General features: G+C 40.2%; 1 protein-coding gene across 3 annotated transcripts; it reads right to left on the bottom strand.

Annotated features, from left to right (window-relative positions):
- Positions 1–366: 366 nt before the first annotated feature.
- On the bottom strand, positions 367–21,670 carry atf2 (activating transcription factor 2). 3 transcript variants are annotated; one of them, XM_034694372.1, is made up of 12 exons: positions 21,593–21,670; positions 19,986–20,058; positions 19,213–19,309; positions 19,000–19,118; positions 18,779–18,904; positions 18,203–18,381; positions 16,884–16,998; positions 14,286–14,402; positions 10,308–10,550; positions 9,722–9,928; positions 6,223–6,328; positions 367–2,354 (listed from the first exon to the last, which is right to left on the bottom strand). In XM_034694372.1, exons 2-12 carry the CDS (start codon positions 20,031–20,033, stop codon positions 2,122–2,124), a joined length of 1,590 nt encoding a protein of 529 aa, XP_034550263.1. In that variant the 5' UTR covers positions 20,034–20,058; positions 21,593–21,670; the 3' UTR covers positions 367–2,121. The 3 variants fall into 3 exon arrangements, with proteins under 3 accessions (XP_034550263.1, XP_034550262.1, XP_034550264.1); XM_034694371.1 differs by lacking the exon at positions 21,593–21,670 and adding an exon at positions 21,232–21,507; XM_034694373.1 differs by lacking the exons at positions 367–2,354; positions 21,593–21,670 and adding exons at positions 8,405–8,495; positions 21,232–21,507.
- Positions 21,671–21,947: the final 277 nt, after the last annotated feature.

The following is a 21,947-nucleotide window of genomic DNA, read 5'->3' as shown; positions in this document are numbered from 1 at the left end:
CTCCTTTAGACTTCTTCTCCAGTTAACAGAGATCTGTTATCTCCATGTAAATATATTTACTATATATATCTCTAGATCTTCCACAAGGTGGCAGAATGCACCGCAAGAGATTCAGAGCGCATCAACAGCAGCTTTACAACATGGCTGTGGTCCCTCAGTCCAGATCAAAGTAAGGTGTTTTTTGGTGTTTAGGACACAATGACATTCTGTTTCATAGAACATGTGTAAGGGTCTGGTTTATCCACTACTTGTTGTCTTATTGTTAGAATAATGTGTTGCCATTTGTTTTTAATGTAACAAATATTCAGATGGAGTTTCCTGTGTGTTTCACTCCAAACTGCAGACGTACAGAAGAGAAAAGCTGAATTTTAAAGAGATATTAAAAGGTTTATTACAACAACTTATCAATTCAAATTTTATACAGAACTTTCACAAGGTACGAGTACACTTTCAACACAGTATCACACCCCTGTTTTTAGCAGTTTAGCCCAAGTAAAACAAATAACCAAAGCTTTCATAGACTTATAGCCACAACTCAAGTTGAACCAACTTATTTCATGATATTTATCTGACTGAGACATTATCTAATAAACAGTTAAATTCTCGCAGAGAATTATTATCTCATGCAGATAGCACAGAACAGGTAATGTTTTAAAATCATACTTTAAGAAAACAAGGTGTTAGCTTCTTGTAAAACTACACAGTAGTAAGCCAGTACAGACTAAGAGGAAAAGGCAAATTGACTTCATAGTGTGATTTTCTTCCTACTATTATTTCAATGATAAAATGCTCACGATTCTCACAAGCAGTAGTGGTGCTTCTTTAATCATACACATTATGTGATTCCAGGTCACATCTGAATGCTTTCATTTTACATGAAAATGCAAGGAGTCAGTCAGGCAGAGAGAGGCCGATAACCATGTTCAAGATCAGTTTTTAAACTGCTCAGAGTTCATGTGATCAACAGGCTCTGCTACTGAACCCGGGCTATTCTTTAAAAAACAAAGTACAGAACACCTAGAAAGATCACATACATGTTATTTACAATGTTTCCTAAAAATGTTCTCTAGAGCTGTGACCATGAAAACAGCCTTAAGTACTGAAGTGTTCTGCCAAAGACACGGAAGCGATTAACAGTCACTTATAAAGAAAAGAGGGTATACAAAGAGATTTCCTTACTGAAAAACCATGTTCATGAGAGCCTTGATCTGAGAGAACAACTCAAGCTAATCTGCGTTAAAAATGTACGGAAGTCATCATTACAAAAACATTAATGGCACTGAATGAAGTCAACATCACCATGATTGAGTAATGGAAAAGATACTGCAATCCTACAATCACTGCTTCAGGAACAATCAGACTACGGATGGAATGTCAATGAAATATCACATGTTTCTAACCAGCCCTGCTCCTTATTAAGACTATTTAATTTTTTTTTACAAACATTCAAACTTCACAATGCAACTACAGCTGATCTCACTCACAGAAAAGATCTCAAAGTTAAAATCAGCCATTTACATCTGTGTAATGTGACAGTATTAAAATCTACGTCTAAAAAGCTGCCAGTACTTAACATATGTGGACTGTCAAACTCTAAAAAAGGTAAACCCGTCATCTCTCAAAATGTGCAAAATGGAAAAAGAGACTTATAAAAGAAAAAGTGAGTGCTCTGAATGTAACTTCCTCATTCAGATAGTGCTTCAAAAGTCACAAAAAACAAAGCAAATCAATGAAAAGTGAGCCCCAACACACTTTGGTAAAGTCTCTAACAATTCAGTGATCAACCTTAAAAATTAAATACAATGTAATTAAATAAAAAAATAAAGATGATCAATAATAAATACAAAACATTTTTAAAAACACTTATTTAACATCTTACACCTAAAGTGCCTTTTCTTTTGTCTTCATCAATTCCAGAGAAAACATTGCATTTCCAAAAAGCATTGCCTATGGAGGACAAAAATAAACCAAACATAAACAAATAAATAAACAAGAATAAATTAATTAAGTTCAGTCCAAACAGAAGCTGAGAGAGAATTTCTTTCCTCTGTGTGTCAGAGAGATTAGAGAGCGCTCCAGTGTTGATTCTCGAGGAGGAAGAGGAAGGACAGTTTAGGGTGATCAACTCCCTGAAGGCTGAGTCTGGGTGGCACCCCTCCGCGTCTTGCTCTCCTCTGTGCTCTGGTTCGATGTGGCATTGGCGGCGCCGGATGGGGCGGAGACAGACGGGGTCGTTGAGGAGGAGGAGGAGGAGCTGACCCCGTTGGAGGTGCTGACTGAGCTGTGCTGGATGGCCTCGTTTTGCGGGCTGCCTGGGACGGACATCTCCTCGCAGCTCTCGTCTTTGTCGGAGACTGTCGGAAAAGATCACAACGTTTGGGACTTTTTGTTTTTACATTATCGTCTTCCTGATATAATCCGGGACAGGCTCTGTGGAAGCTTTGACACACTAATCAAATGTAAAACAGCTAATTGCATGTGGTGTATGCAAAGCGTTTCATTAATCCCCATAATGCTACTTCTGCACCCTTCCCTTTAATTAAAGCTCCAATGTCAATTTAAACCCACATCATAAGGGTGCATTACATTCTGGGGCATGTGGCACTGTTTCCCATCCCTAACTACATTCTCATTTGTTTTTTGTTACCTTGCCAACTACTGCAGCGACAGATGATTACAGCACCTGATTTTAATGATGCTCACACTGGAGAGTAGGGAAGACTTGGAGTCGAAATGCCACCAGCTGTTAGGCAGTTGCATTGAATTAATTGGATCTTGATGAAAAAAAAGCTACTCTCATGCTCTGTTTCAAAAAGGAATAAGGAGCACAGTGATAATTAATATTGTTAATGATATGAAGTCACTTGTTATGGCACTTTGTAATTAATGACTGGGTTTCGTATTTGGGAATGTAAAGTGCAAATTCCACAGCAAGAAGAAGCAATTAAAGCGCAATACAAATGTCTCCACATTAGAGGCTTCATGAATGGACTTTGACCGTGTGATTTAGTGCAAGTGAATGTCAAAGCGCTATAAACTCCCTCGCTGTTTTACAATGCAGAAGGTCAACCTCAGAATAAATCAGCTTGCTGGTTTTGTTCCATGTTCAAGTGAGCATTATTACTCCTAACGACATTAAGGGGCGGTGAGCTGATATATCATAATACTCTGAAAATTCTGGTTTCCCCGCGCAGCCCGAGTGTCTCTCCGCTCTCTTGGTTTCTGAAGTGGGCTTCACTGGAAGCAGATGGACAGCTTGGTGTGCCAAGTGAAAGCGTGTCCTGGCTTGTTTGTGGGGTTGTCTGGGTAATTTCCTCCCACCTGCCATGGCTTCGCCTGGGCAGGACGATGAAGGGTATTACCAGGTCTGGAGGGCAGTGTAGTCTTTCGGGATGTGTAGCACTGAGAAAATGGGGGGCTTGATGAGGCCCTTAAATGAGTGAGGGCCATTAATCAGTCAGAATTAAAAACTGTGCTTCGCTAATTAGTGAGACAGATTATTTCAGTGAATCTCGATCAGGGGTACTTGTGCTTGGGGTTGCCCCTTTCTAGCCAGGTGCCAGGTTGTTTAAATTTTGGAGTGACTCAACTAATTTGAAAAATACATATATATTTTATTCATAAGAAATAAATGTTAAAAAAGGACAGGAAAGAAACACCATGCTTGGAGTTGGTAGTTAAAATGCTGCTTTAATGCCATGCTGCTGTGTTGCAGGTTGTAAGTCTCATAAACAAAGGGAATAAAGTTGTTATCATTCCTCGCTTGTCAACTTATCAGGGACTGAGAAACTAGATAAAGGATTTTCAGAGTGACATCTTATCATACTTCAAGCATAAAATAAATATCTTATTACCCATAACGGATAACAGCTAGTGTCAGCATGTTGAAACCATAGACTGTATAAATAATGGACGTAGTATCGTGACGTCACCCATCTGTTTCTGAAGCGCTGTTTTGAGGCCAATGGTCGACAGCAGCCATATTGCTGCTGTCAAGCTAGTGTGACGTAGAGAGGTGGGCTTTGAGCCTCCTAGCCAACAGCTACAGTGTTCCCGCCTGTCAATCAAGTCAGCTGTGCCTCTCATTGGAAGAAAAAAAGCCCCCCCCCCCCCTCACAGTGTGCGCCGAGAAATGATCTATCCAGACTACACTCGTCTTTTGTACCAGGCTGTAAACATGTTTATTTCTGCTGTAAAGATCAGCTTTTTTGAATAAGTGTGTATGTGGTTTCCGGTACTTCTGGAGCCAGCCTCAAGGGGATCCTCGATGAACTGCAGTTTTTAGAACTTCCGCATTGAACTCATATTTTTAGACCGGAGGTTGCCGCTTGGTTGAAACTTACTATCTGTACTATTTACTTTTCTTACCATTAGCTAAGAGGTGGCTGAGTGTTTAACTTAACTTTAGAATATGCTGTACTACAAGAAAGGAAAGTGAAGGTAAAGTTAGCAATGAGGAGGTAAAAAGCTAACATTAGCTGTTGCCTGATGATAGCCAAAGAGCTAACGTAGCTCTTGTCTTAAAGAAGCTTTTAGGTTGCCAACATGTTTGCAATATGTCGTAAGTCACCAAAAAGTTTCTCATTAATACAATGTTCATGTGAAGTATGGTTAATCTACAGACACTGAATCATGCACATTTGCCATAATGTTACCTTGTGTTTCTCTGGTAGTCGGCAGGTTTCACCGGAGTTTATTTTATGTTATTCCTTAATCCAAAAATATTTCAAACAGCAGAGGTGCTGTTTTATGTCTTCTACCAAGATATTTTAAATGGGCGTGTACTACGGGGTGGTAGTTCTTACCAGCTGAATAGTTCTATTATTTCACTACTTGAAAGTGTGAATAAGCTCAAAGCAGAGTAAAAACTTGACATATAACTGAAAGTAATGGATAAACGACTGAAATGTCTATCTTCTAATACAGTACAGTGTGCAGCAGTATTAGAAGGCTGACTTTCCCATTCCAGTTTTAACACTGACGGATTAATTGCGCAATCAATACTGTTAAAGAGCCTCTAGTTCAAATCAGTTCAAAAGAACGACTTTGGGATATGACGGGTGGTGTCAGAGAAAGACAGTTTACAACTCCTGGATTATTCCCTCTGACAGACAATTATTTTTTACTCTCTCAAAAGTTGGCTCTCCTTCTTGGCTCATATTAAATCTGGTCCACCTGTCATCATGAGCCAAACAGATGAACTGAGGTATTTGGATGAGGTTATATTTTCCCAAACAAGGTAAAAGCTGCTCCAAATGCCATCCTTCAGAAAGGTCTACAACACGGGACAGACGTCCTTCTCAAACGCAAGAGAAAAGATGACCCAGTTCATCTGCAGATCTGGCTGAGAAACAATCCAGACAAAAACCAAATGAGACCTGGCGCTGACAGCCCGCTGCAGCCTGGACCCATCCGTCCCATAACACCCATGACGTGTGTCAGTGGGACGGTTAGCAATAAGGGGTGTGTAATGAACAGCCTAGCTTGGTGGACACCCCACAAAGAGAATGCTCTGCAGTCTTGTCAAGCTTGCTGCTTTAATGGACTCATTTCAGAGGCAATCATTGTCAATACAAGTCAGAGGAGGCTTTAGCAGCACAGTGGAGAGGTGGCTTAGAGCTCAATTGTTCTTGTTGCATACTGGCTCATCTGTGAGGGAAGGTGAGTTATGACCCAAATATCAGAATGACAGAGCTACAGTGCCTGGAGACGAAGAAATATGGGTGATAAAATTCTAAGTGAGACAACACGATGAAGAGCTGGCATGGAGATTATACTGGAGGCTGGCTAAAGGACATTTTGATGAAAAATGTGATGATCGTTGTATTAAAAGTTCTATTTTAACTACTGTATTAAAGTGTTGCATGGAGATAGATCTTGCTTTCTTGTCCTCTCAGACATTTGGATTCTGAAAATCCTTCCTGCACACAAATCTCACTCTTCTACAGAATATTTATTCAAGTGTCAAATGAGGAAACATTTCCTGTCTTGTTGAAGCCACCTGTGGCCTCCTGAAATGACTCGGACCATGCCTTTGGTTTGCACAAAGTGAACATAAATATCTCAACTTTTGCAAAGTTTTCCACAGAAAGGACCCTAATATGTCAATATCTCTTCCTGTTAGGCCTTAAGTAAGACGTGTCCTGCGAGTGGTTAGCTGGAGCTTGCTGCAGACGGGTTTCAGTGGAAGCCTCGGGCTGAGAATAATGGAGCATTACTCACTGTGATAGCCAGATTTCTTCTGCATGGTGGTTACGGGGCAATCTTTATGAGCCAGAAGAAGCTGCTTCAGCTGAGCCACTTCGTTTCTCAGCAGGGTGACTTCACTCTTTGGGAGAGAGGAGACACAGTGGCACTCAATACAAATGGTCAACGGAGAATACGCATGTCAGATTATAACATGAAGACGAATGGAGGACAAGTGAAGAGAGTTGAAAATTAAAACTTTAAAAATCAACCAAAAGAAAGAAAGAAGTTGGATTTGGGTTATTCAAAAAATGAGTGAAACTTTTATCCATTTCATTCTAGAGGATTTTTTATTATTTCATTTAACTTAACGGCAACTTCTTCATGATATCTGAGGCTGTAAAAAACCCTGACTCAGAGTTTAAAAAAGTCCCATATCAACACTTTTACCACCATTAAATGTCTTTATTTTTAAATCACTGCGATGTATAATGAAGATGAAGATCTATAATGAAAATAGTCTAAGTGTTCTCTGGTGGACAAAACTGTGTAATGAGGCCACTGTCTCAAAGTTATAGTAAACATTAGCAGTTTTGTCTTTACTTACTTCACAATTTTAAAAAAAGTTTAATGACTTAAATATATCTGACTTCTTAAAAAGAAGCTTGATGAAGATCTACGCGAGTCAAAACAGGAGCCTGAAACACAAATGTCACAAAAATCCAATCACACAGTACATGCTCAATACTGGATCTAAACTTAAGAGAATGCAGTGTGTCTCTTTGGCTATGTTCACACTGCAGGCAAAAATGGCCCAAATATGATTTTTGGGGGGGTCAAGTCACCAGGTCAGATTTTTAAGAGGCAGTGTGAACACTCAAATCTGTCCCAAAACAGATTTTTTCAAATCAGATTTAGACCACTTCCATATGTGGTCCTGAATAAGATACAGATCAGATTTAGACCACTTCCATATGTGGTCCTGAATCAGATACAGATCTGATTTTTTTCAATGCGACCTCAGTGTGAACGGCCAAGGCGGATATGATGCACATTTGATACTTCACGTCACTTTATAGCGACACACGTCACATTTCAATTGAATAAGCTCTGTCTCTTTGAAACTATTAATGTTGCAGACCCACCACTCCTGACTCCGTGTCCACATCCACATAGACCTTTTAATCGTATTTGCGTCCACAGCTCCACAAAAAGCAGAAACAAGCAATTTGGCTCTCTTTTTTTTTTTATACTTGACCTCCTCTGGACATGGTCATTCATTCTTTGGCTCCCACTGCACAAAAACTTTGCAACAAAGGAGAAAATGCTGACTTCTTCCATGTTTACGTTTGTGAAACAGCTGCATGTGACGTCATTGTTACTGTTTACTCTTGCACTCTTGCGTTACTTTAGCGCATGCTGGGCAGTTTGGAGCCGCAGACAGTTCAAACTGGAATCAGACACAGGTCACATTATAGATGGTAAAGTGAACAGGCAAACAAAAAATCAGATCTGAGCAAAAAATCGGAATTGAGCATTAAGCCTTGCAGTGTGAACGTAGCCTTTGTGCTCTCTCTACATGAAGGGCTCTCCCTTTTACCTCCATGGGATTTATTAATGGGATCACAGGGTTCAAATCTCAGGCTCTCCTTACAGTAAGCCCACGTGACCACTACATTACCACTGATCAACTCCTCCATGTGAAACAGCAAACACAGGGTACGCTTACAACATAATGAATGAATCCAGAATGAAGTGTGATGCACTTCTTCATTTATGTTGTTCCTGCACAATAATTATGGGCCTTCACTGGCTTCCGACCAGCACATTTGTCAGAGGTGAGCTGTTCGAATTGTCAGAGCAACTTTGTAGATGCTGCAGAGATTTACACTCTTGTGTAGTTACGGCTCCCGCGGGAGCTGGGGATTTCTGCATGTCGTAAAAGAGAGCCACATTACGCTGAAGGTGACTTTAACTGGATTTAGAGCGGCCGGGGGCTCGCCGAACACCCAATGGCAGATTTAAGCTCCTTCTCTTCTCCTTTAAAGGACTATGGGCGGCTTAATCTATTAGTCTAAAAGCAGCCAATTTATTTGATTCCATCTGTTTAGTCTTGCTGCTGCTGGCAGGGCTGAGCTATTGTAAGACAGATTTAAAACACAGCTGGAAGGAGCGTATGTATCACATGTAGCCAATGCTGTATTCACTGTGCACTCACCATGACTGCTGCCAGTTTGAGCTAATATAAACACAAACCATCCTTCTTAAGAGCCTCTCCAATCTGCTGTATGGTAACGTATATGATGGACCTTCAGACAAAGGGCAGAGATGTCAACAATCATTCAAAATGATGGTTCCTTGGTCCAAAAAATCTGCATCTTCTTTTATTACACGGTGCTAAAAGGCTGATTTACTAAAACCTTTACCCGGAGGACGAGTAAAAGCAATGACAGCAGTGCCCCCGCTGGTCTCAGGCTACAGTATTATCGACTCACACCACACCTGGATCTCTAATCCAGACTGATCTGGACTCTTGAGAGTTAAAGTTGTTTTTAACTTTGTGATTTAATCGAAATTGAGCAAATGGGCCTTGGGTGATGCTGGGAGCCCTATGAGCTGCCTGGTCTGACACCTCATTAAAAAGCCAGTTAAGGATGATGTTAAAATAATTGTGCATCATTAGAGGCACTTTCACTGATCAGCTGGGCCGTGTCAGCATGGGAGGTTTCACAAAAACAGCACTGCTGATTAATGCCTTCATATAAAGCGCCTTTTTATTCTCCGCCACATGTTGTTCTCTTCTTTGCAGTCAACAGAGATGCAATCAACCCAGTCCCTCACCTTTACTTCCCTTTTTATCTACCTATATGTAAACAGAATCTCAGCAAGAGCACCCATGACAAGTGGTGATAACTTGTTTTTGAACCAGATATTAACAACGTGAACCTATTTCTTTTCCCCTGCTGTCTATCCCCTCCTCCAGCCTCCACGTCTTATTCTGCTTTCATAGAAAAATAAGACAGTGAGCAAATAAACACCACATCTCATTTAATTGTCTGGAACACCGATGTGCCGCACCCCCGGCTCACACTTATCAACAGAGACAGCAGATACATGAACTGTTTCGAACTTGTCAGCATCAGATCCTAATTGCTCGCAGCGAAATGAAGGTTCAAAAAGACACCTTTCCCTGGGAGATTTTTGAGGCCATTCAGTAAACTGCTGAGACAGAAGCGAAGACACGCTTGTGCGCTGCTGACATCTGGAGGATACATCTTTATTGACAGGGACATATCGATGTAAAGGGCTCATACACCGCTGCTGTCACACGGCAGCTCTTCTTAATCGGCTTTAATGACTTCATCACCACAGAAGGGAAAAGTCTGCGTGCACACACGCTTGCACCAGCGGCACATGATAATAAACAGACATCTGCATACACACACAGAATACTGACAAATTGATGCATAAGAGCACAGTAACAAAGACAGGTAAAGCAGCTGTTTTGCATGCAGTTACTGTAAGGAAGAAGCACCTGTAGTTGTCCGTTCACGGAGTTCAGGTCATCGGCCTTCTTCTCCAGAGACTGGACCCAGACTTTCCTCTTCTGCCGGCAGCGAGAGGCCGCTGCTCTGTTACGCTCCAAGAACTTGCGCCGCTTCTCGTCAGGGTTTTCGCTGGTGGTTCTGCGCCGCCGACCCCCTGTGCTTGGCGGGTTTGGTGGAGGGGGAGCCGGGGAAGCCTGAACAGTGATAATAATAAGAAGCAATAACTAGTAGAACAAAACAAAAGCCATGTCTGTACTGTGCTGCTTACATCACTGTGATGGCACACTTACAAAGAACAACTGGAAGTGCTCTCACTGATCACAACAAGATCTGAGATTTGCTGCCTGCAGATAATAGGAGAACTAATTTTCCCAAGTAACTTATGTGACAAGATTAAAAAGGACTATTATCCAATTTAGAAGCTGCTCCTGTGTTAATAACAAAAGACATACAAGTCCACACTAAATCTTTGCTCAAGGCTAACAGTGGGAAAGCTTATTAGATAACAACGTTTCTTCTTCTTTTGACATGCTCTACTTGAGCTTGTGTTTTTCCTTTGGTGTGAATACATACAGGTGTCTCTGTGGTGGAGGTGGCCGGCTGCTGAAGACTATGTGGTGAAGGTTCCTCACTGGTGGGTGTCTGTGGAGGTGGTAGAGGGGACAGGACTGCCATCGGGACTGAAGCTGGGGCTGGAGTTGGTGTTGGGGGCGGAGCCGGAGAAGAGGGCGCAGGGGTTACAGCGCTGCTCTGGACTTCAAAACCATCTCCGTTAGTTACCTGAGGAATCTGCTGGCTTATTGTGGCTTTCAGCTTCTGAGAAAAGAATATAACAAGAGAAGAGCATTATGATGTGCTCAAAGGAAGGAAGAAACAGCAGCTACATGAAGAAAAGTTTGGATAGGAGAGAACTAGTGCTGTTTGATTCGGTCCATAGTGTCTATATCCACAAATGAACAGATTTCAACATGCATGTGTTCATGACACCTTCATGCAGCGACCATCAGCACAGGAAAATCCACAGACTAAAATGAGAACACAGGTCTTTTAAGCGTACCTCTAACACATTCAGCTGCCTGTGAGAGCTAGTATCATTCATTCAAATGCACTTTTGAGATTGTGAACCTCAGACACTTAATCACAGATTTCTGAATAATTATTATAAGTGTTTTAAACCCAAACTGTAAACAGAAACCTTTTTGACTACAAGGTTGAAGCTCTTTAAATTAAATAGTAAACCCTAGAATCAAAATAAATATAAAATTTGGAACCTGAAAAACAAAGTGTGTAGAAAGAAGCTGAGGGAAGTTGTTCTTATTAGCAACAACAGACCTAGCAGGAGTTTATGGCACTTAGTGAACAGACTGAAACATCTTGCTTCAATGAAGCTACTTAGTTTAAAGCAGTTAGCAGAGAACGTTATTATAAAGGATCCTCACTACATGTATAAACACTTATATAGTTCTCCTCTTCCTGTGATTGTACAGGAACCCCCTGTCCTCCGAAGTTACTAAAGAATGAGTGTAAAGCTTTTTAAATTAGCATTTACTGAAACTCAGTGGAAATATGAACTAATAGTTATAGGATTTTAAAGTAGGATTAAAATAAACCTGTTTTTAATACAATAAAATAACAAGCCTTACAACCGTGTGTTTATCCTGCTGTCTCCTTCCGTCTTGATTTTAAATGACTTACATCAGCTGCAGCTTCATAGAGCTCAGAAGCGTGTTTTTAGCTGGCTTGATGGCTGCTAAGGAGTTGGTTGCCACTAGATGGAAATACCCCTTACTGCTTACTCGTAAACAATGGTTACTAACGTTTATAGATATGGGTGATTTTAATTTCTTGTGCTGATAAGATGTTAAAACTTATTTTTACCTCCAGTGTTTCCTCATTAAGATATCATGAGAGCGTTTTCCTCAGTTCGTTCAGCAACTTATTTATTTATTTTTTATGTGTATATTATTCATTGTTTTTATTGTTATTGTTGCATATATTGTGTTCTTCACTTTAGGATTGTGGGTGGGTTTTGGGATTAGGATGGGGGGGTCTGTTTGATTTTTTTTTTTTTTTTGTACAGCACTTTGTGTTACAATATCATTGTATGATAAGCGCTTTATAAATAAAGTCTGATTGATTGATTGATTGATTGATTGATTGATTGATTGATTGATTGATTGATTGATAGATATTGTGTATTTGGAACTGTCTACAGGTCGCATCCATGGAGCCAAAGAGGACATAACTCAGCTATGGTGTGCTACAGTGGGCGATCTTAAGAACTTGCTGAACTGAGCAATCCCCCTCACACAATTTCTCTTACCTACCCACGTAAACACACCTACATCGACATAACTTCACCACATTACCACAACGTGAATTTTCTCCCTTCTTCTGGACCTGTTGTTTTATTTTGTTGTGTTTCCCTTTTTTTGGTCTGCTTGTTTGTTTTGGTTTTTATTCTGTATATTCCTTGTTAATCTATGTTTGTATCTAACTGCAAAAATGACAATACAAATTTGATCACAAAAGAAAAATAACAAGCCTCAAGTGATTCTGTATGTTTTTCGGTTCTAACTTCATCAAAATACTTAAAGTGATGAAGATCCAAAACCTGAAATGTTCTCCAAACTATCAAAAAACATACGTCTTTAAACTCAGCCTGTTCATACAAAAACATTACTCCACAGATCTGTGTCCATGCTCCACGGGGCAGTTCCTTTAGTATCAAACACAGAGCAAACAAGGTGAAAGTGAATGAGCCTTTGGAAGCCATAACAAAGTGAGAGGGAATACATTTACATGAGAAAACAGAGGAGCACATTATTCTAACAACTACCTTTGCCAGACCAATCTATCTACCAAATTAGTTTATCGTGTAATACCCTTCCAGAAGCTCTTCTGGCAGAAACAAGATATTATTCTCCTGGAATGGCCCATAGAAAAGAGGGAAAAGCCAGTCAGATTCATATTTCATCTCTGCCATGGAAACCTCATCAGTGTAATAACCCTCCATCTCATGGGTGTTATTCAACCATCTGCTACTATATTACTTATCTTTATTTTGCAACTAATTAACAGCATAATCTTCTAAATTCAGCAAGTTAATTATCATTATTGTGGTCTTTGCAGCATCATCAGTCCTTGTAAAGTGCCGTCTCCGCGCCCCCTGAGAACCGGGTGGGGGCGGGGAGCAGGCAGGTTGAGCGGGGGTCTGTTTTCTTGACGCGGGCTCATTAGGTGTTTGCTGATGAGCTGAGTGCGGTGGGAGGCGTTGTGAGTATGAGGAGGGGGGGACGCAGGTCAGGCAGGATTTTGCTGAACAAAAGGTTCCATGCAGGGTGAGGCCGCCTTAATGTGCCTCGCTGAGCGTGTGCCAGGATGCCCCCAGCTGGCTTTCACTGGTAGCCCCCCTCTGGTTGGCCCCGGTGTCGGCGTGCTGAGCATAACGCTGTCTACGCGTTTGTCATCTCCGTACCCCATGATCCCCGACATCGCCCTCCTCCCCCCTCACTCCCCTCCCTCCCCTCCCTTCTAGTCAGGATCAATTCGTCCCTCCTAACACGCACACCTCCTCTCTGCAGTTTATCTGTTAATTTCCACAGACGGAGCATGCTGCGAACACTTACAGGATCTGTGATCCCTGCTTCATCACATTGCCACTGATCTCCTTAACAACACTTCATATCCCTGCCCTTCAACTATCACTTTGTTCATGGGACGGACAGGTACAAGACTGCAATGACGCCTCCTCTCCACAGAGAGATGCTTGGAATATTCATGATGTTTGTGGCCCGATTAGTCTGAGACAAAGGAGTGAAACATTTCTTTTGATTTTAGATCAATCTGTTATTTATGTCCCAATAAATTAATTCAACACTTTGTCCGTTTATCTTCAGAAACAGTCCAAACTGATGTCTTTAGATGTATTGTTTTGCCTATTAACAATCTTAATCCAGAATGATTACATAGAAAAGCAGCTAAGTACAACATTTTTCACGAGTTTGAAAACTCATTATTTGTTTTAATGCTTTGTATCTGCATGTTTTTGAACTCAACGTGTGATTAAATACAGCCCTTTAAGGACCTTTTTGGCTCCACCTTTGCCTGAAATATGCTATTCAAATACAGTTGTATACAGTTGTTGTTAATGTGGAGTTATATTATAAGATAAGCTAGAACAGCCTGATTTGAAGCAGTAAAAAAAAAAAAAATTAAATAGTTATTTATTACATTTTAAGCTACTCCTCAAACAAGTTATAAATTGATCATTGATCATCAACATCCTATAACCTTTGAAAAAAAAGTTGTAGATAGTAAAAGTCCACATAAACATCAAACACATCAGTTCCAAAGACCATAAGCTGTTTCACAGTCTTCATAACTCACACCCAGCCTTTCACCAGCACCCTCATCTGGTCAAGGAAAGCTACAGCTCCCTTGTTGTTCAGGCTCACCTATTACTCTGGTCACTGTGATCTCCTTCAGATGTGAAAATAACACACTCAACATGAGAATAACTTTCAATGTGAAGGAAGAGATAATTAATACCAGCTTTGCTTCTGATTGGGCGGGCTGCAATGGTGTCTGTGGCTGTGTTTGTGGTTGTGGCGAGGGAGGTCCTGGGATCCCGGGGACGTTAGGCACTACGGTGACAGGTCTGACAAGCTGACGGTGGAGAGACACAGAGACAGAGAAAATTAGTCTTCGGCAGTTAGAAAGACAGGCGAGCGCTTCCCCCACAAGACAAACACACACACACATGTAACCGCGGCGGGCTCTCCGTTTCCTCATATCTCAGCCTCATTAGGTTGGATGGCCTGTTATTTTGTGGAGGCAGCGCCACATGGAGATGCAGAGTGCACGCTAATGAACCTCTGCCTGCCTGCCTGCGTGAGAGCATATGGACAGGGAAGCTGAAGAGAGGATGGAGAGACACGAGTTGGAAGGCCAGAGCCAGGCCTCCTCTTACTGACAATGAGACGGAGGGAGTCGGGGGGGAGCAGGAGAGGGAGAGGAAGAGGGAGGAGGGAGGAGATGATCGAGTGAAAGGGAGGCCCACTGGTAGCTCATGTTCTCCATCTACTTCTGCCCTCTTCTACTTGTCAACGGCTTTCCCAATCCCCACAGACTGGGAAGATAGAGCCGTTTTCCCTGCTGTGCTACTATCAGGAGATAATCATCTGCTGCTCAGTGTTCCACACAGACAATCAAGACTTACACGACAAGCTTCCACAGGGGGGAGTTCAGAACAACACCAAAAGGACCCTTCATTTACAACAAATTTCCAATATTAGACACTGCCATGGGTTGCAGTTGTAATTGGTTTGCAAAACATATTAGCAGCATCATCTATCTGCTCTGCCTGGAATCAAGAGCGCTGATTCTAACTGCACAAGGACAAATAGCAGTGAAGGATCCTGGATCGGAGCCTGCTGAGACTCAGCCAAACAATGTGTCTTTGCCACAGTCGTACTCTAAAGTCCATTATTCCATTCAACCTCCACAGCTCTGCTCTGGCTGCCAAATCGGAGGTGCCAAAGTTGTAAATAGTCCCTCTGTCCAAGTATGGGGGAAGAAAATATGTGGTATTAATGTGGATGCTACAATAAAGGTGTAGTCTGGATGACACTTGATGGGCTCTGATTTCCTTTACACAAACATGTATCGCTTCAAATTTAAAATATGAGCAGGAAACAGTAATTGAACACAGTCCAGCAACTTTAGTTATTTTACTCACTGGACTTTAACAGTGAGGAAAAAATTCCTCACTCGGCTGGAGGAAAAAATCCTCTGCTTCATTAAGTTTTTTGACCTTGGAAACAGCGGTTATTGAAAAAAACGACACCTCAAGGTTTATTTAGTGGCAGCTCTGAAGTATACGTTGATAAAGATGATAAACTTATGATATTTAACTTCATATGGAGCGATCAACCTGAAACCCACAGGGAAAAAAACAGTGATCACAGCTAGGTAGTCTAGTATTGTATCAAAGTTCAAAATTCTGGTATCTCGACAACCCTTGGACACACCGGCTTCTGACAGCTGTGTTTGAGCAGCTTGTTTAGAAAGTAGCTTTCATTTTCTGAAGAGAAAAAAAGTTTTGCTATTTTACACTTCCAAACTTAGAAGTCTGGAGACATGACTGAAAGTTCAAGAGATGCTACTAAACACACATTGAAGGAGGGATTTTCAGAGTAAAGAAGCTTGTTTATGGGTCATTAGAGTGCTAGGTAAGAATTAACTTAAATATCCAGTTTCAATAAGAACTGGCAAACTCCATCTGCTCCTGAAGTTCATGTAATAAGACTTATATCTCACTAAATACTTGTTAAGGTAAAAATGTGCATCGAACAAACACTGTCACTTCTTATAAAGGGAATTAATAGTTCACTTGATGCATTTAGAATTCTGGTCTTTTTTGCACACGTTTTGGGAATGCCCTCCGGTGGCCAGTTTTTGGGGGATGGTTGCCTCCAATCTATCTAAGATGTTTGAGATCAAGTTACCCCTTTGCCTGCTACACTTGTATTAAATGATCTTGCTAATACAGGCTAAACAATGAATATAAAAAAAGGTGATACTAGCGAAAAAGCTCATTGCAACGCACTGGAATCCACACATGTACTTTCCTTTGGAGTATGGGTTCTAACATACTTAGATATCGTGTACCTTGAACTCTCAACAGCCAGAGTTCACGGGGCGAAAGAGGCAAATATAAAGACTTGGCAAATGATTTCTACAAAACTCAAAAGCCTTCTACATGGATTATATTGATATATGGTGGCCTGGAATGGGGGTGGGGGGTGGGATGAGGTTTTGGGCTTAATTTTCTTATTAGTCATTTATTAATATTGTTTTATTATATTGACTATGGTTTGTTTTTTCTCTTCTCCCCTTATCTGTGTGAGCTAAACTTATTGCACAAGCATGATGTTTCTGCTTGCGCTGATCAATATATTGCTTGTAACAACCTGCATACAAATATAAATAGTAAAAATTTGATCACAAAAAAAAAAATTCTGATCTTTTTACTTAACAGTCAACAAATAATCAGAATAATCAGGAAATCACATTTGAATAGACATTGTCAAACTCACATACACACTGAAAACATCAGCATCATTAGTAACCAGCAAAAACACTCACAGGAATTGTCGTTGGAATATGTACACTTGAGCTTGTTATAGATGCAGGTATAGCAACTGGCATGGTCTGGCCATTAGGCAGCTGTAAGAGCACGGGGAAGGTGCCAGACAACGGGCTGAGGGGAAGAGAAAACAGATCACAATGAAAAAAAACAACAAAGAGATTCAGGAATTACACAGAAACAACAATCTGTTTCAAATCAAAGACGAGGATGGACACAAACATAGCAACAATATGTCACATCAGGCATCAACTTATGGAAACAAAGTGGAACTAAAACAAAATTAAAATACTCCTGCTGTGTAACAGATTCTAGCTATGTTATGAGGAGGACACATATTTTGTTGTCACATTGGACCCGTAAGTGGCATCAGTCTTGCCCAGATATGGACCTTGTTCTATTTTTTTTTTTTTTTCTTTTTAGAAAATTTTCATACTAACTTTTTTTGCATTGAAAATTACTTTTAGAGATGTTTACCATGATCAGATACTTAAAACAGAGGAGTCACATCTGAAATGAATATACACACTGTATAAGAAGGTTTCACTATACGACAGTATAAACTATTTTAATTATAAACAGGCAAACACACTTTAGATTGACTTGAAGTAGATGTTTTATTATGACAAGGGGAACTTTAATGGGTGCTTGCCATTGCTGGGTGGGAAAAACTACATTATGAAATCTTGGTAGATAGATTTGTTGTAATTTTAAAAGTAGAAATCTGAGTTTTTACTAATCGCAATATTTTGCTTTTTTATCAGCAGGTCTGAAATGTTAAAGATAAAGGTTGTCTTAAACGTAGCATGACTGCAGTAGTGAAATGAATCCACAGGCAACTGATAATTATAAACAATTTTTTATAGTTGTAATAAAAAATATCTGGAATGCTCTAAATTACCTTCTTGAAGTTTTACAATGGCACCTCTGTATCAGACATGGAAGATGTAATTGTGGGATTATCACATAAGGGCTCAATACACTTGGTTTGTGTGTGAGTCTGTTTCCATAAGCCTGTGCTAAAACAAATCAAGTGAAAGCCTCTTTCCATATGTTCATATGTATTGCCACTCAGAAAATGAAGTGGGTCTTTGGGTCCATATTTGAGCAAACCTGATGTTTATCATGAAGACAAGACCTAGGAAGACGCCTACAGCAGAAATAAACAGAAACCCCTGAGGAGTTCAAATGAACAAAAATACACAAGCACATGCCTTGTGAAAGAATGAGCTCACAACGACAAAACTGTACAAATATAAATAATCAAAAGCAAAGAGATGGCTATGATTTTTAAAAATGGACGTTTTGAGTTACTTACACTATAGGCCTATTAGTGGATGGGACTTGAGTAATAACAGAGCTAGATGTTGGTGATGGGAGAGCTTGCTGTATAACAACACTAGCCTCTGAGGTTGCTAGAAGTACATTGGGAACTTGGAGGGATGCAGGATGGACTATAGTGGATGTTGGCAGTGAGGCTGGCTGCAAAGATATCTCCTGAAAACATCATACAAAACCTTAGCTGCAGGACGAACACATGATACTAGGATTAATTGCTTCTAATGTTACAATGATGGCCAGATATCACTGTATTCTTCTCAATGTTAGGGTTTAAAGAGCTCAACAAGAAGAAAACAAACATGAGTCTAAGCATCTCAACAAAATGTCTCTTTATACTAAGTTTGTGCTAATAATGTTAATATTATTTCACAGACTGGCCCACAAGTTTCATCTTTCAAGCTAAATTCAAACAAGCAAATTATCTGATAAATTACTGAATTCATATTCAAACCAGTAATGTTTCAGTGCCACAGTCAGTCATAAAGAGAGGGCAAAGCTTGTATACTCTGTTATTTGCACAAATACTAGAAACAGCCTCCTCAAGAGGTTTTACCTTTTCATCATTTGTGGTAGACTCAGGGTGAGGCAGAGGGCTGTCTCGATGCGCCTCCATAGGTGTAGGTTCCTCAACTTTGTTGCGTATGATGGGCGTTGCCAGAGGTGACAAATCCAGCGGTAGCTACAGAAAAACAAGAACACATTACCTCTTTAAAAAATTATACCCAAGGGATAAGATAAATGGAAATAAGAGAATCTGCTGACATGGGGGACAACCTTTTTAATGTCATCTTCTGTTGCTTTTTTGAAGTCATGGTCAAATGGACTTGCAAGTTCATTGAAGAGGCCAACCTCCTCACAGTTCTTCAAAAAGCGGGTAGGTGTTGGAGTTTGGTCTGCAGCAGGGAAAAAAAACGTCAGAACAAAGACTCTGATTTGAAGTATCATTTAAGTCAAAATAAAATAAAGCTCAGTTTCTTGTACGCTCACCAGCAATGATGACAGTGTCTGTCCTTGCTGGGCCAAACTTCAGTGTCATCTCATGTTTGTGTTTGTGGACAGCCAAGTGATCCTCATTTGTAAACCTCTGTGTATGGGGAAAAAAGAAAAGGAAACACAAGACAATGAGAGAGAATCTGACTGGATCTCTGTCTATTGCAGTCCCAACAAAAACTGAACATCACAGTCTTCATGAATTTAAAGATGATAGGCTGTTGTTAATACTGACATTTGGGGAAGGGCTGACAACGTGAAATTTAACTTATACTATATAGGTCAAAATTTTACAAACTTTTTAACCAGCACATATTTGGTGACATTTTCAAAGAGCTTCACCTGCACTTTGGGACTGCTTACTCTGTATTTTATCATTTGAAACCAGAGAAAAATCAAAATTTGCATCAATGAATTAGTACAATTAACCTCCCAAATTTTATATCTGACCACACTGAGTGCCTTTACTGTCATGCTGACAAAAGCAGATATGCAGATTTCTGGGTCAAATGTGGAAAGGACAAGCAATTATTCTTTAAGAAATCTGCCATTCCTCCTTAAAATGTACCTGCAGGGGTTAAGACATACTTTGTTCACTGTTATGATAATCAGTAATGAAGTGTTGTTACACTTGCATTACTTTTTTTTTTTAATGACAGGTGTTAATTCAGAATAAGGTTACAGTCTGGTTCCTGTATTCCTGTTCAGTATATAATAAAGCTGCCATCTATAGTATTTGGTTTGCACTGAAATTAAGTGATATGGCTTACCTGTCCACACCCAGGAGCAGTACATTGGAAAGGTTTATCATCACTCATATTAAGGGATTCCTTGTATGTCACCCTAAAATAAACAGGACAAAGCACAAGAAAAAAAAGAATGAATCAGAGCGATGAACACCAGAGAAACAAGGGCCAACTGGTTTTGCTATGACTTTGGGTCCTTTGGGATAAAGATTACACATTGTAGCATAGGAACAAATTAGAGATGTGACAATCGCGAATGAGTCGATCTTTTTAACGGCTCTTTTAAGTGAACGATGAGAACCGATTTGCAGTTGCGAGCCGTTTCTATATGCAGATTGCCCACACTGCCTTCATGTGTCACCTGCGTGCCCCATGAGTCTTTTGTTCACACTTATTGTCTACACTTTTTTATTGTTTACATTGTTTTGAGGTGGATTAGAGTCAAGGAGCTGAGCTCCTGTTTGTAAAGTAGATCAGGTGTAGAAACACCAGGTGGGGTAGTACAATTTTGCATTCACATTTTTGTAATGTCCAAATTTTTATTCTAGTTGTATTTATATTTTCTATATTTATTCTTATATTTCTGTATTGTTAAGATGTTCTTGTGTGGAACATTTTACAGTAAAGTTATTTTGCATGGAAGTTATCTGTAGCCTGTGTAGTTTTTATTGTGCCACAAAGTTTTTTAGGTGAGGGAAAATTCAAAATAGTGATCTCACTGTGGAAGCATGGGGACATGGCACCATCTTATGGATTGTTTACAATGCCAAGTTAAATTCTAATCAATATTTCAGAATAATTCCCACCAATAGAGTATATATATATATTGGTTGGGTGTGGAAGTTTGAATTATTCTGATCCAAATCTTATCTTATAACTGCTACCAGCGATTGTTTCCTTGATAAAAACGAGTTCCCCCTGGTTGACTTCTAGAAACTAAATAAATATAACAATGAGCCAAAGAGCCAGTCTTTTGAACGGCTCTTTGAAAGGAACAGCTCCTCAAGATCCGGTTCCCTTCAAAGAGCCATAAACCCCATCTCTAGGTTTTACTATGACTTTGGGTCCTTTGGGATAAAGATTACACATTGTAGCATAGGAACAAATCATAAACTTCAAGGACTGAAAACTGACACATTTGTAAATAAGTAACGATAGTAGCATTGTAAAAGTCCTGAGAGAGGACGGGTGAAATGTTGGACAAAGCATCTCGATGATGGGCGGCTGCTTTGGTTGTTTACATCACGGTATCATCATAAAAGAAGCTTACTTCTCGGTCTGTTTGTTTTGGTCCGAATACATGACGGACAATGAGGACATCTAGCTCTATCCTCCAGTGACCCTTCAGCTGTTTTGTCCGTTTTAAATATGACAGCTTATCCTGAAGAGCATCCACACAACACCTTCACCGTTATTACACAGAGCATCTGTTCCAGGAACGTTAGCCTGAGCACTGCGTTCACACACAGCCGTCGCCATGTTTGGAGCTAAATAACACTTTAAACAGAGATGTCAACAATTATTCTGAGACCGTTTAATTTCACCGGAGGAAAACACCCGCGAACCGCTAGGTGTGATGTATATGACAAAAGCTTTATACACATACGCTATCAGTTTCTGTGGTCACTTACCCCTCAGCCACAACCCTCGATTTACAAAATCCCACGTCTGATTCAAACTATCGCGAGAGCGGACAGGATAGTTCCGTAATCGTCATGCACTGCTCGACCGACGGGTTTATCCTAATTTACACCCAAATGCTTCATTATTGGTAATTCATTACAAGTGGTGGACAGTAACTGAGTACATTTACTTGAGTACTGTACTTAAGTACATGTTTTGAGTATCTGTACTTCACTTGAGTATTACTTGGGGATACTAATTACTTTTACTCCACTACATTTAGAAGACAATTATTGTACTTTTTCTTCCACTACATTTCTATCAGTGCTCTAGTTACTCACTACTTTTGCTTTGAGGTCAGCT

This window comes from Notolabrus celidotus, chromosome 10, assembly GCF_009762535.1.
Source record: "Notolabrus celidotus isolate fNotCel1 chromosome 10, fNotCel1.pri, whole genome shotgun sequence".
NCBI lineage: Eukaryota > Metazoa > Chordata > Actinopteri > Labriformes > Labridae > Notolabrus > Notolabrus celidotus.
The sequence above is the reverse complement of the archived record's forward strand: the minus strand, read 5'-3'. Positions and strand labels throughout refer to the sequence as shown.